The 12397-nt window shown below is 38.6% G+C and overlaps 1 protein-coding gene across 5 annotated transcripts in view; it reads right to left on the bottom strand.

The window, feature by feature from the left end:
• Positions 1 to 5528: 5528 nt before the first annotated feature.
• LOC126766636 (very-long-chain (3R)-3-hydroxyacyl-CoA dehydratase 3) overlaps positions 5529 to 12397 on the bottom strand; it is a 33961-nt gene continuing 27092 nt past the window's right edge. Inside the window, exon 5 of one of the 5 annotated variants that reach the window (XM_050484388.1) lies at positions 5529 to 5807. In XM_050484388.1, the coding sequence (XP_050340345.1) occupies positions 5804 to 5807 (4 nt within the window). In that variant the 3' untranslated portion in view covers positions 5529 to 5803. Of the gene's footprint in view, positions 5808 to 11712; positions 12201 to 12397 lie in introns of those variants that run through there. The other 4 variants (XM_050484387.1, XM_050484385.1, XM_050484382.1 and 1 more) reach the window with 4 other exon arrangements.

Here is a 12397-nt window from a genome sequence, read left to right on the forward strand (position 1 = left end):
TGACCTGCTAACTACCAGGTCTCGAATTTGAGGTAATATTTTGAGACTAATGCTAGAGACTCTTTAGTGAATAGTAACTAATCACAAATAGACACTATAGACAGTTACAGAATTCCGCTATAAGTATGCTTCTTATCGAGATATTCTAATTTAAAATCGAAACTTTCAAATGTTACGGGCAAATAAATGTAATCCAAAGTTTTAAGGGAAAGTAATAAGATGGAGAATGGAGTCATGTGTAGAAGTTCACGCAAGTGAGGAAAGTTCTCTGATCGCCATTCACTTGGGAGTGGCCAGAAACGATTCTTTTACACATGGCTCAAGCAGCTCACTACTTCCGGTCTTTGACCAAGTATCCTCTGGGTAGCCTAAGAACATCCGTTCGAAGGCGAGCTAAAGTGAGAAGGCGAAACATTCCCTACAAGGGTTGTGCGCTGGGCTTGGGACCCGCCACGTAAAAAACAATACCAATGAAAAAGTCTAAACAGCCTCGGATGAGAGACCCCCCTTTTGATGACGACCATGGCAAACGGAATAAGGACTACGATTTGAGGGCATGCACCTGGAATGTCCGGACCCTTAATTGGGAAGGTGCCGCTGCCCAGCTGGTTGATGTCCTCGCAAAAATAAAGGCTGACATCACCGCCGTCCAAGAAATGCGATGGACAGGACAAGGACAGAGACGAGTAGGTCCTTGTGACATTTACTACAGTGGCCATATAAAGGAGCGCAAGTTTGGTGTTGGATTCGTGGTGGGAGAGAGACTCCGTCGCCGAGTACTATCATTCACTCCGGTGAATGAACGTCTAGCCACAATCCGCACCAAAGCGAGGTTCTTCAACATATCGCTGATTTGCGCCTACGCCCCGACGGAAGAGAAGGACGATGTGACCAAAGATGCCTTCTATGAGCGCTTGGAGCGCGCTTATGAGAGCTGCCCCCGCCACGATGTCAAAATCGTGCTTGGTAACTTTAACGCCAGGGTGGGCAGGCAAAGAAGGTATATTTGGCACTACACGACGAAACATCCCCAAATGGGTTGAGGCTGATTGACTTCGCCGGGGCCCGAAATATGGTTATCTGTAGTACTAGATTCCAGCATAAGAAGATTCATCAAGCTACCTGGCTGTCTCCGGATCGAAAAACTACCAACCAGATCGATCATGTTGTGATAGATGGAAGACACGTCTCCAGTGTTTTAGATGTGCGTGCGCTCCGAGGTCCTAACATCGACTCGGACCACTATCTTGTTGCAGCTAAGATTCGCACTCGCCTCTGTGCAGCAAACAACGCACGCCAACAAACACAAGGAAGGTTCGACGTCGAAAAGCTGAAATCACAACAGACAGCCGAACGATTTTCTACTCGGCTTGCACTCCTGCTCTCTGAGAGCACTAGTCAACAACTCGGTATAAGGGAGCTGTGGGACGGCATTTCAAATTCCTTACGTACAGCTGCAACCGAAACCATTGGTTTTCGGAAAGAGCAAAAGAACAGCTGGTACGACGAAGAGTGCCGTGTCGCAGCGGAGAGAAAACAGGCTGCCTACCTCGCCACGTTACGATCGACCACTACACGTGCGGGATGGGATAGATACAGAGAGTTGAAGAGGGAAGCGAGACGCATTTGCAGACAGAAGAAGAAAGAGGCCGAAATGCGTGAGTACGAAGAGCTTGATAAGCTGGCCGACAGGGGTAATGCTCGAAAATTCTACGAAAAAATGCGGCGGCTTACAGAAGGTTTCAAGACCGGAGCATACTCTTGTAGAACCCCCAAAAGTGATCTAGTCACTGATGCCAAGGGCATAGTTAAATTATTGAGGGAACACTTCTCCAGCCTGCTGAATGGCAGTGAACGCACAACACCAGGAGAAGGAGAACCCGATTTCATAATCGATGACGATGGAGCAGACGTTCCATTACCCGACCATGAAGAAGTTCGAATAGCAATTGCCCGCCTCAAGAACAACAAAGCGGCAGGGGCCGACGGACTACCGGCCGAGCTATTCAAACACGGCGGCGAAGAACTAATAGGGAGCATGCATCAGCTTCTTTGTAAAATATGGTCGGACGAGAGCATGCCCAACGATTGGAATTTAAGTGTGCTATGCCCAATCCATAAAAAAGGAGACCCCACAATCTGCGCCAACTACCGTGGGATTAGCCTCCTCAACATCGCATATAAGGTTCTATCGAGCGTATTGTGTGAAAGATTAAAGCCCACCGTCAACAAACTGATTGGACCTTATCAGTGCGGCTTCAGACCTGGAAAATCAACAACCGACCAGATATTCACCATGCGCCAAATCTTGGAAAAGACCCGTGAAAGGAGAATCGACACACACCACCTCTTCGTCGATTTCAAAGCTGCTTTCGATAGCACGAAAAGGAGCTGCCTTTATGCCGCGATGTCTGAATTTGGTATCCCCGCAAAACTAATACGGCTGTGTAAACTGACGTTGAACAACACCAAAAGCTCCGTCAGGATCGGGAAGGACCTCTCCGAGCCGTTCGATACCAAACGAGGTTTCAGACAAGGCGACTCCCTATCGTGTGACTTCTTCAACCTGCTCCTGGAGAAAATAGTTCGAGCTGCAGAACTTAGTAGAGAAGGTACCATCTTCTATAAGAGTGTACAGCTGTTGGCGTATGACGACGATATTGATATCATCGGCCTCAACCCCCGCGCCGTTAGTTCTGCTTTCTCTAGGCTGGACAGGGAAGCACAGAAAATGGGTCTGGTAGTGAACGAGGGCAAAACGAAATATCTCCTGTCATCAAACAAACAGTCGTCGCACTCGCGACTTGGCTCTCACGTCACTGTTGACAGTCATAACTTTGAAGTTGTAGATAATTTCGTCTATTTAGGAACCAGCATTAACACCACTAATAATGTCAGCCTGGAAATCCAACGCAGGATTGCTCTTACCAACAGGTGCTACTTCGGACTGAGTAGGCAATTGAAAAGTAAAGTCCTCTCTCGACGCACAAAAGCTAAACTCTATAAGTCGCTCATAATTCCCGTCCTGCTATATGGTGCAGAGGCTTGGGCGATGACAGCAACCGATGAGTCGACGTTACGAGTTTTCGAGAGAAAAATTCTGCGAAAGATTTATGGTCCTTTGCGCATTGGCCACGGCGAATATCGCATCCGATGGAACGATGAGCTGTACGAGATATATGACGACATTGACATAGTTCAGCGAATTAAAAGACAGCGGCTACGCTGGCTAGGTCATGTTGTCCGGATGGATGAAAACACTCCAGCTCTGAAAGTATTCGACGCAGTACCCGCCGGGGGAAGCAGAGGAAGAGGAAGACCTCCACTCCGTTGGAAGGACCAAGTGGAGAAGGACCTGGCTTCGCTTGGAATATCCAATTGGCGCCACGCAGCGAAAAGAAGAAACGACTGGCGCGCTGTTGTTAACTCGGCTATAATCGCGTAAGCGGTGTCTACGCCAATTAAGAAGAAGAAGAATAATAAATGATTAATTTTTCTTTTAAGTGTTTCTGATTTTTGTCATTTATCGTTCAGACTCGAATATCGAGAGCATCGATAATTCGAAAACGATCAGTACATGAATCAATAAAATGCAAGACGGAGGTAACGAATTGCACAAAAACATAAAAACATTTCCTGCTGTTCACCAAAGAAATGAAAGAGAAAAACTATCGTATTTTTGGCTTATCGAAATATTAATTTGTTAAAAGAGAAATGGCGATACACAATTTTTCAAGAAGCAGTATTAATAACGAAGCAGGGAAATACGCAAAAGTTTGGTTAACTATTTCTTATTTGATAAATATTGCAAATATGAATAATTCTTTTAAATATAGCTCTATATTGAAATCAAGGCAAATTGTTTTTAACTAAAACTTCTTTTTTGCAGATTAACAAGCCGAGAAAGAATGATTGAAGTAAGTTTACAAAAACGACTGGACATTAACACGATATCTGTTTAAGGTTATTTTTTGTTTACAACAGTTACCCGATGGTTGTGTGATAAAGGTTTTGAGGAGCTAATCCAATCGCATTTAATTAACTTTGAAGAATAAGACACCGCTGGGTCAGTGTTTAACACCATACAAACGGGCGATATCGATATATGACCGGAATTGTACAAGCATGTCGTACGCGTGAGGATGAATTTGAGGTAAGGTATTGAAAATGAAAAAATATTGCAGAGAAAAAAATAAAAAATATTCTAATTTGCAGAAAATTAAAATTCATCTTGAAGATGCGCTACAAATAAAAGATGTTTTCTTTTTAACGGCGGCTTTATTTTGGCTGAGATGGCAAAGGATCGCGATGGTTTTTAGATGTGTGTAGGAAACACGAAAATTAAAAAAAGTATAACCGAAACCTTCTAGGAGCTCACAACTTCTCTATCGGTACACAACCATTTTAACATTGAATTCTAAAATTAACCCACTTTTTATGTTTTGACAAGCAAAGGTTGTCATCATTAGTTAAATATCTGAAATATTTGATATTTGCTGTTGCTCTCAGTAGATTTAGATGCTAACGATACTAATCATGCACACTGGCGTTTTCTTTAGATATTTATTTAGCAAATAAATAATATTGCAATGCCTTTCTCGATAAATCGTTTACCTTGAAACTCTCTCTAGAGCACGATCACTGGATTGATAAATAAAATACCCAAGTTAATGGCTATATCCTTATCTTTATTTCGTAATGGAACAACTTCAAGCGTATTACTTGTTATTCGAGTTTACGACTTCTTGATTCCTTTTTGTTCAAGTATTCGTGTTCACCACAGTATTTTGCTTTCCTCCATAATTTGTTGTTTCGCTTTGTCTCGTTTACTACCAATCCCATATAATGCTCAAAATCTATGAGTTAAAGCCTTATGCAGGATGCTAGCCAAATGGTAAAACATTTTCGTGTGTTGAAAAAATGTCATTGGTGTAAACAAATTTTACATTTTGCTGAGCTAAATGCAAAATAATATTGTAACAGTTAAAGCTCAAAACATACGTGATTACGTCCTTTGAATGTTTGCCTTGTTGTTTAAGTTATTAAATACATTCGTAAAATAATTGATATGGGAAGCAAGTAATTTGCATGCTAATAACAATACTAATGAAACTGATAAACAGCATTAATTTGAAGACAATTAATTGACAATTTTAAACAACGAGCCTAAAGTAGTAGCCTAGCTACTACGACACTATTGCGTTCGGTATACATTTTTACATATATAATTACCCTGCCAGCCAAACGTGGTGAAAAAACTAGTGAATCACTAGCTTTTCACACCTTTACAACTGGTGAACACGCAAAAGGTGCTGTTTAGATTCTAACCACTTTTGTCCTTACACGTACGTATACGTGGGATCATACATCTCTGTTGCGCTCATTCAGTAGTGCAATAAAAATAATTATAGCTGCGCTGATTTAATAACCCTAATCGACAGCTGATTCACGGGTGTATTTTCTGATTCGTGATTTAAAATATTTTTACCATTTTAAGCAAACGTTTTTAATTAACATCCTTTTATTTCCTCTTGATTAATATACAATTTCTAATGAATTAATACTAATTATAATAGTAACAATAATTATTATTAATAAATCTATAGTTTTACCTGTATATTTAATATAAAATATTATTAATATCTGAAAATCAAGATTAATTAAATAAAGCTGATAATAATATCTAAAAGAAAGAATTAATATTATCGGAAAGAGAGATTCACTTCGTAAAAATAATAATATTTTCTGAAAGAGAAGATTAATTACTGTATCAAAATATGTCATCCTAGTCCTTTAACGATTATTATCTAAAAAACAAGGAGAGATCAATATAAATTCATTAACGTATAACAAGTAGTTCAATAGATATACACAGATTTTGGTTGGTTGTATTTAATATGAAAATAAAACAAACATTTGTTTTCATATAATATATTTCACTGCACAGGCAGACTAAAAACATGAAGCAAACACTTATTGTCTAATAATATCATATCGGGTGATTTTTTAAGAGCTTGATAACTTTTTTTAAAAAAAAACGCATAAAATTTGCAAAATCTCATCGGTTCTTTATTTGAAACGTTAGATTGGTTCATGACATTTACTTTTTGAAGATAATTTCATTTAAATGTTGACCGCGGCTGCGTCTTAGGTGGTCCATTCGGAAAGTCCAATTTTGGGCAACTTTTTCGAGCATTTCGGCCGGAATAGCCCGAATTTCTTCGGAAATGTTGTCTTCCAAAGCTGGAATAGTTGCTGGCTTATTTCTGTAGACTTTAGACTTGACGTAGCCCCACAAAAAATAGTCTAAAGGCGTTAAATCGCATGATCTTGGTGGCCAACTTACGGGTCCATTTCTTGAGATGAATTGTTCTCCGAAGTTTTCCCTCAAAATGGCCATAGAATCGCGAGCTGTGTGGCATGTAGCGCCATCTTGTTGAAACCACATGTCAACCAAGTTCAGTTCTTCCATTTTTGGCAACAAAAAGTTTGTTAGCATCGAACGATAGCGATCGCCATTCACCGTAACGTTGCGTCCAACAGCATCTTTGAAAAAATACGGTCCAATGATTCCACCAGCGTACAAACCACACCAAACAGTGCATTTTTCGGGATGCATGGGCAGTTCTTGAACGGCTTCTGGTTGCTCTTCACCCCAAATGCGGCAATTTTGCTTATTTACGTAGCCATTCAACCAGAAATGAGCCTCATCGCTGAACAAAATTTGTCGATAAAAAGCGGATTTTCTGCCAACTTTTCTAGGGCCCATTCACTGAAAATTCGACGTTGTGGCAGATCGTTCGGCTTCAGTTCTTGCACGAGCTGTATTTTATACGGTTTTACACCAAGATCTTTGCGTAAAATCTTCCATGTGGTCGAATAACACAAACCCAATTGCTGCGAACGGCGACGAATCGACATTTCACGGTCTTCAGCCACACTCTCAGAAACAGACGCAATATTCTCTTCTGTACGCACTGTACGCATTCGTGTGGTTGGTTTAATGTCCAATAAAGTAAACTGAGTGCGAAACTTGGTCACAATCGCATTAATTGTTTGCTCACTTGGTCGATTATGTAGACCATAAATCGGACGTAAAGCGCGAAACACATTTCGAACCGAACACTGATTTTGGTAATAAAATTCAATGATTTGCAAGCGTTGCTCGTTAGTAAGTCTATTCATGATGAAATGTCAAAGCATACTGAGCATCTTTCTCTTTGACACCATGTCTGAAATCCCACGTGATCTGTCAAATACTAATGCATGAAAATCCTAACCTCAAAAAAATCACCCGATACAAGAGGTATGCTCCGGTCTTGAAACTTTCTGTAAGCCGCCGCATTTTTTCGTCGAATTTTCGAGCATTACCCCTGTCGGCCAGCTTATCATACTCTTCATACTCACGCATTTCGGCCTCTTTCTTTTTCTGTCTGCAGATGCGTCTCGCTTCCCTCTTCAATTCTCGGTACCTATCCCATCCCGCACGTATTGTGGTCGATCGTAACGTTGCGAGGTAGGCAGCCTGTTTTCTCTCCGCTGCGGTGCGGCACTCCTCGTCGTACCAGTTGTTCTTTTGCACTTTCCGAAAACCAAGGGTTTCGGATGCAGCTGTACGTAAGGAGTTTGAAATGCCGTCCCACAGTTCCCTTATACCGAGTTGTTGATGAGTGCTCTCAGAGAGCAGGAGTGCAAGCCGAGTAAAAAATCGTTCGGCAGTCTGTTGTGATTGCAGCTTTTCGACGTCGAACCTTCCTTGTGTTTGTTGGCGTGCGTTTTTTGCTGCACAGAGGCGGGTGCGAATCTTGGCTGCAACAAGATAGTGGTCCGAGTCGATGTTAGGGCCTCGGAGCGTACGCACGTCTAGAACACTGGAGACGTGTCTTCCGTCTATCACAACATGATCGATCTGGTTGGTGGCTTTTCGATCCGGAGACAGCCATGTAGCTTGATGTATCTTCTTGTGCTGGAATCTAGTACTACAGATAACCATATTTCGGGCCACGGCGAAGTCAATCAGTCTCAACCCATTTGGGGATGTTTCATCGTGGAGGCTGAATTTACCGACCGTAGTGCCAAAGATACCTTCTTTGCCCACCCTGGCGTTAAAGTCGCCAAGCACGATTTTGACGTCTTGGCAGGGGCAGCCCTCATAAGCGCGCTCCAAGCGCTCATAGAAGGCATCTTTGGTCATATCGTCCTTCTCTTCCGTCGGAGCGTAGGCGCAAATCAGCGATATGTTGAAGAACCTCGCTTTGATGCGGATTGTGGCTAGACGTTCATTCACCGGAGTGAATGACAGTCTTCGGCGACGGAGACTCTATCCCACCACGAATCCAACACCAAACTTGCGCTCCTTTATATGGCCACTGTAGTAAATGCCACAAGGACCTACTAGTTTCAGTCCTTGTCCCGTCCATCGCATTTCTTGGACGGCGGTGATATCAGGCTTTATTTTCACGAGAACATCAACCAGCTGGGCAGCGGCACCTTCCCAATTTAGGGACCGGACGTTCCAGGTGCATGCTTTAATTGCTTTCAATATATGACATACTAATTTGTATTCCATATATTGTATAACATAGGCCAGGGATGGGCACATTTTTAGGCCGCGAAGTTAACAAAGTGCTAACGAGGGCTAGATGATGTCAGTTTCAGGGAAGGGCATAAAAAGTTGCGAAAAGCTCGCAGAATGGTTGCGGCAATACTGACATTGTACACAAATTAAAGAGCGTAAGTTTACTTCATATCGGAATTGTACAGTTGTGTGAACAAAAAGAGATAAACATAATTTGCAGGTTTTAGAGTTTCGCATTAATATTTGTTTTTATTTACCTTTGCATGGTGGGAAATACTTATCACTGGTACGAAAAAATTATATGAGTTATACTTTTATCTAAAAACAAATTTATTTAATAAGAAAACAGCACATTTTAAAACTTCATAACACCTTATGGCTGTTCTTATTTTGTTCACACCACTGTACATGTGATAGAACAGTTAATGGTGGTGATGCCAGTTGTAAAAATTCATTTTAGCTACAATTGGGATAACTTTTCTCAAGTTGTGGGCTTTTATACGTACATATGGTAGGCAGTTTTATATATGCGCATACATAAAAAAGAAAAGATACTTGTGACCATAATATACACATAATATACATATATTATGTTTAAACATATTGCAGTTCCATTCAATGAAAATGCTCATATAAATATACATATTATTTGTAATATTTTCAGTTTGGTTGTTTTACCAAAATATTCAAAAAATGTAGGTTTTTTTCTATAATTGTTTTGTTAAATTTTAAAGATCTAAGTTGCGTCTGGAAATGTATTAAAATAATAATACGCTCTATAGAAAGGGAACATATATTTTCAAAATAAATAAGAAATCATTAAGTAAAAATATATTTGCGCGGTTTGGCATTATTAATTGAGAGTGACACAAACAGAATACAAACGGTAATGGCAAAAACAGCGAATTCCGCTTCTCCCTTCGCTAGGAGCGGCAAGCGTTTTTTTCTCGTTTTCATTCGATAAATGTTGCCATTACTCAATACGCATATGTAGTTTTGTATACATCTAACTTTTCAATTATAATTTTTCAAAATATAAAATATCAAAACTGAAATCAAACTATTAAAAATAGTTAATATATTTATAAATAATAGCATTCGACTCTGATTTTGGGTTAGTTTAAGAAAATTTCGAACATATTGAAGATATTTTTTATAATTACTACAGTATATCGAGATTGACAACCCTGCGTTGTGAGAGAGCAATCTGCTGACTAGTTTCTATGGTAAGCGGGCGGTATTGTTGGTTGTTGGTTAATCATTTGCATTGCGCTCTCATAAGATTCATTTGGGCACACATATGTGTTTGAAGAAATAGTGGTTCATAAACTGAAGTTATTATTGAAATTACTTTTTATAAGGAAGTTTTACAATAATGCGCGTAGCTACAGCAAATGAGATTAAACCAAACATAGAACTTATTACTTCAAATAAACTAAATTAAATGCTGTTATAAATACGTATTAAAAAAATGATTACTAAAATAAAATATTTATTATACTTTTTGTTATTTGTCTTACATTTTATAAATTTATAGTAGTTACAAAGAAACTTAAAATTGTTAGGCAATTTTACAGTTATCCACAGTGTTACCCTCAGTGCAACTTCCCATATATGCGCGCGCTCTCATTTGTTAAGATGGTGTGGTAAAATACGTTGCTCTCATTCGTAAATATAAAGTGGTAGATACCTTGCTCTCACTTCCCTCTTCATGTTGGCCCGCGATGATCTCCTCATCTAGCCCTCAAAATTTGCATTTTTGTCCGAACAGGCAAGATGCCATTGAGGGCTAATATGCCCACCCCTGCCATAAACAATATGCAGTCTCCACAGGCAATATGTACAGCAATACAGTTAGTACACAATACATTTTCACCCGTCGAGATGCCCCGCAAGTGTACAAATATATGTTTTTGTGTATACTATTAGAATTGTTATAGATAGAATTACATACCTAGATAAAGGGATCCCCAACTCTCCTGTCACTGGAAATGTGAGAACCGCTCAACTACCAAACTTTGGCAGTTGACTGGATTGGGTAGGATTTGACGCTTTGCAATTGGAATGACTGGAATATTATATAATATATCAAAAATATAGGTAAACGGAGGAATTTGTTGCCGCCGTTCAAGAATCGCTAATAATTTAAAACAATGAAAATCAAAGAAAATGCGAAATTTAGATATATTTCATGATACGTTTTGCATAGTAGAATTATATTTCAATTACAAATGATTAAAAACATTTATTAATTGAGAACGAACTGGCTTAATTAACCTTATTAAGTATTGAAAGATCAAAAGTTAGTTGTTTTAATATACCATAAAATCATAAAAAAGAATTTAAGTAGTTTCGCCATATATTAGAAGTCCAATATATAATAATTTGCAATAGCAATAAATGTTGGGTGTTTTAATTTAAATGCCCTAAAATTCTTATTTTGTTCGATCTGGCCATAATGGAAAATGTTATAAAAAACGCTTATTTTGAGGCGCTCTCACACTGGAATAAGTTGGGCATCCCATTATCCCGATTACATATTTTTACCAATACTTAAACTAATAGATATTACTTATGGGGCGATGCACTGACCAGAGATGACCATCTCCTCCCTCATTGGAAGTAAGAATGAAATATCATCTTAGTATTATTTTCATGGGAAAATTATTAAAAACATGTATTGATTAAGATCTAAAAAGCTTAAAACCTTTTATTGGGTATTGAAAGGTCAAACGTCAGTTGTTTTAACATACTATAAAAAGATTTAAATAGTTTCTCTATGTATGTATATAATAGATAACCTCTACGTAGTAATTTTTATTTGTACTAAATTGGGTGTTTTAATTTAAATGCCTAAAAGTTTTTATTTCCAATCTGGCCTTAATGGAAAAAGTTATAAAAAACGCTAATTTTGAAGCGCTCTCACATTGGAATAAGTTGGACATGCCTTTATTCTTGGCACTGACCAAATGTCGCTCCTTGACACCAACACACATGTTTATTCTTGAACAACCGCCTTAAAGACGTTGTGTTCTCAATCAAACACCCCAACCATATTTACATATGTACATACATAGTATATTCAACTGAAGACTGATGACCTACCAATTACACCGAAAATCAAAACAAATAAATTTTAAACAAGGCTATTTTTTATTTATTATACTTTTGATATACATACATATGTATGTCTGTATGATATGACTATGGGCAAAGTAATAATGAAATTAAAAAATTTTACTATTAATACTAAGAATGAAACTCCGCGGAGTTCTATAGAACACGGCCATGTCACAATATTAGTTTACCTAAGATGGGGTGTTTTTCATTCAATTTCTTGGCACGTGTCTTTGCCATATGAGACATAACTAAGTAAGTTCCTGGCAGAATCAAGAACAGCAAATATATCTTCATAAATGCAGGCATATCAAAATAGATATTCAATTTATTAGGCAATTCCAGGGACAACTTTTTTGTTTCTTCAAAATAGGGTAGATTACGGAGAATTATTATACCTTCGCATAATATTCCCATAGGGTACAGTGGTATCCATACAGTATATCGCAGCCATGTAAGAAGAAAAATTTCGCATTTAAAAATTTGTGTTAAGTAGTACGGATATCTGAAAAACAGAATAAATTAAAATTAGCACTTTCATCTAAATATCGGGTGATTTTTTAAGAGCTTGATAACTTTTTTTTAAAAAAAAATGCATAAAATTTGCAAAATCTCATCGGTTCTTTATTTGAAACGTTAGATTGGTTCATGACATTTACTTTTTGAAGATAATTTCATTTAAATGTTGACCGCGGCTGCGTC

This window comes from Bactrocera neohumeralis, unplaced genomic scaffold (assembly GCF_024586455.1).
Source record: "Bactrocera neohumeralis isolate Rockhampton unplaced genomic scaffold, APGP_CSIRO_Bneo_wtdbg2-racon-allhic-juicebox.fasta_v2 ctg195_1, whole genome shotgun sequence".
NCBI lineage: Eukaryota > Metazoa > Arthropoda > Insecta > Diptera > Tephritidae > Bactrocera > Bactrocera neohumeralis.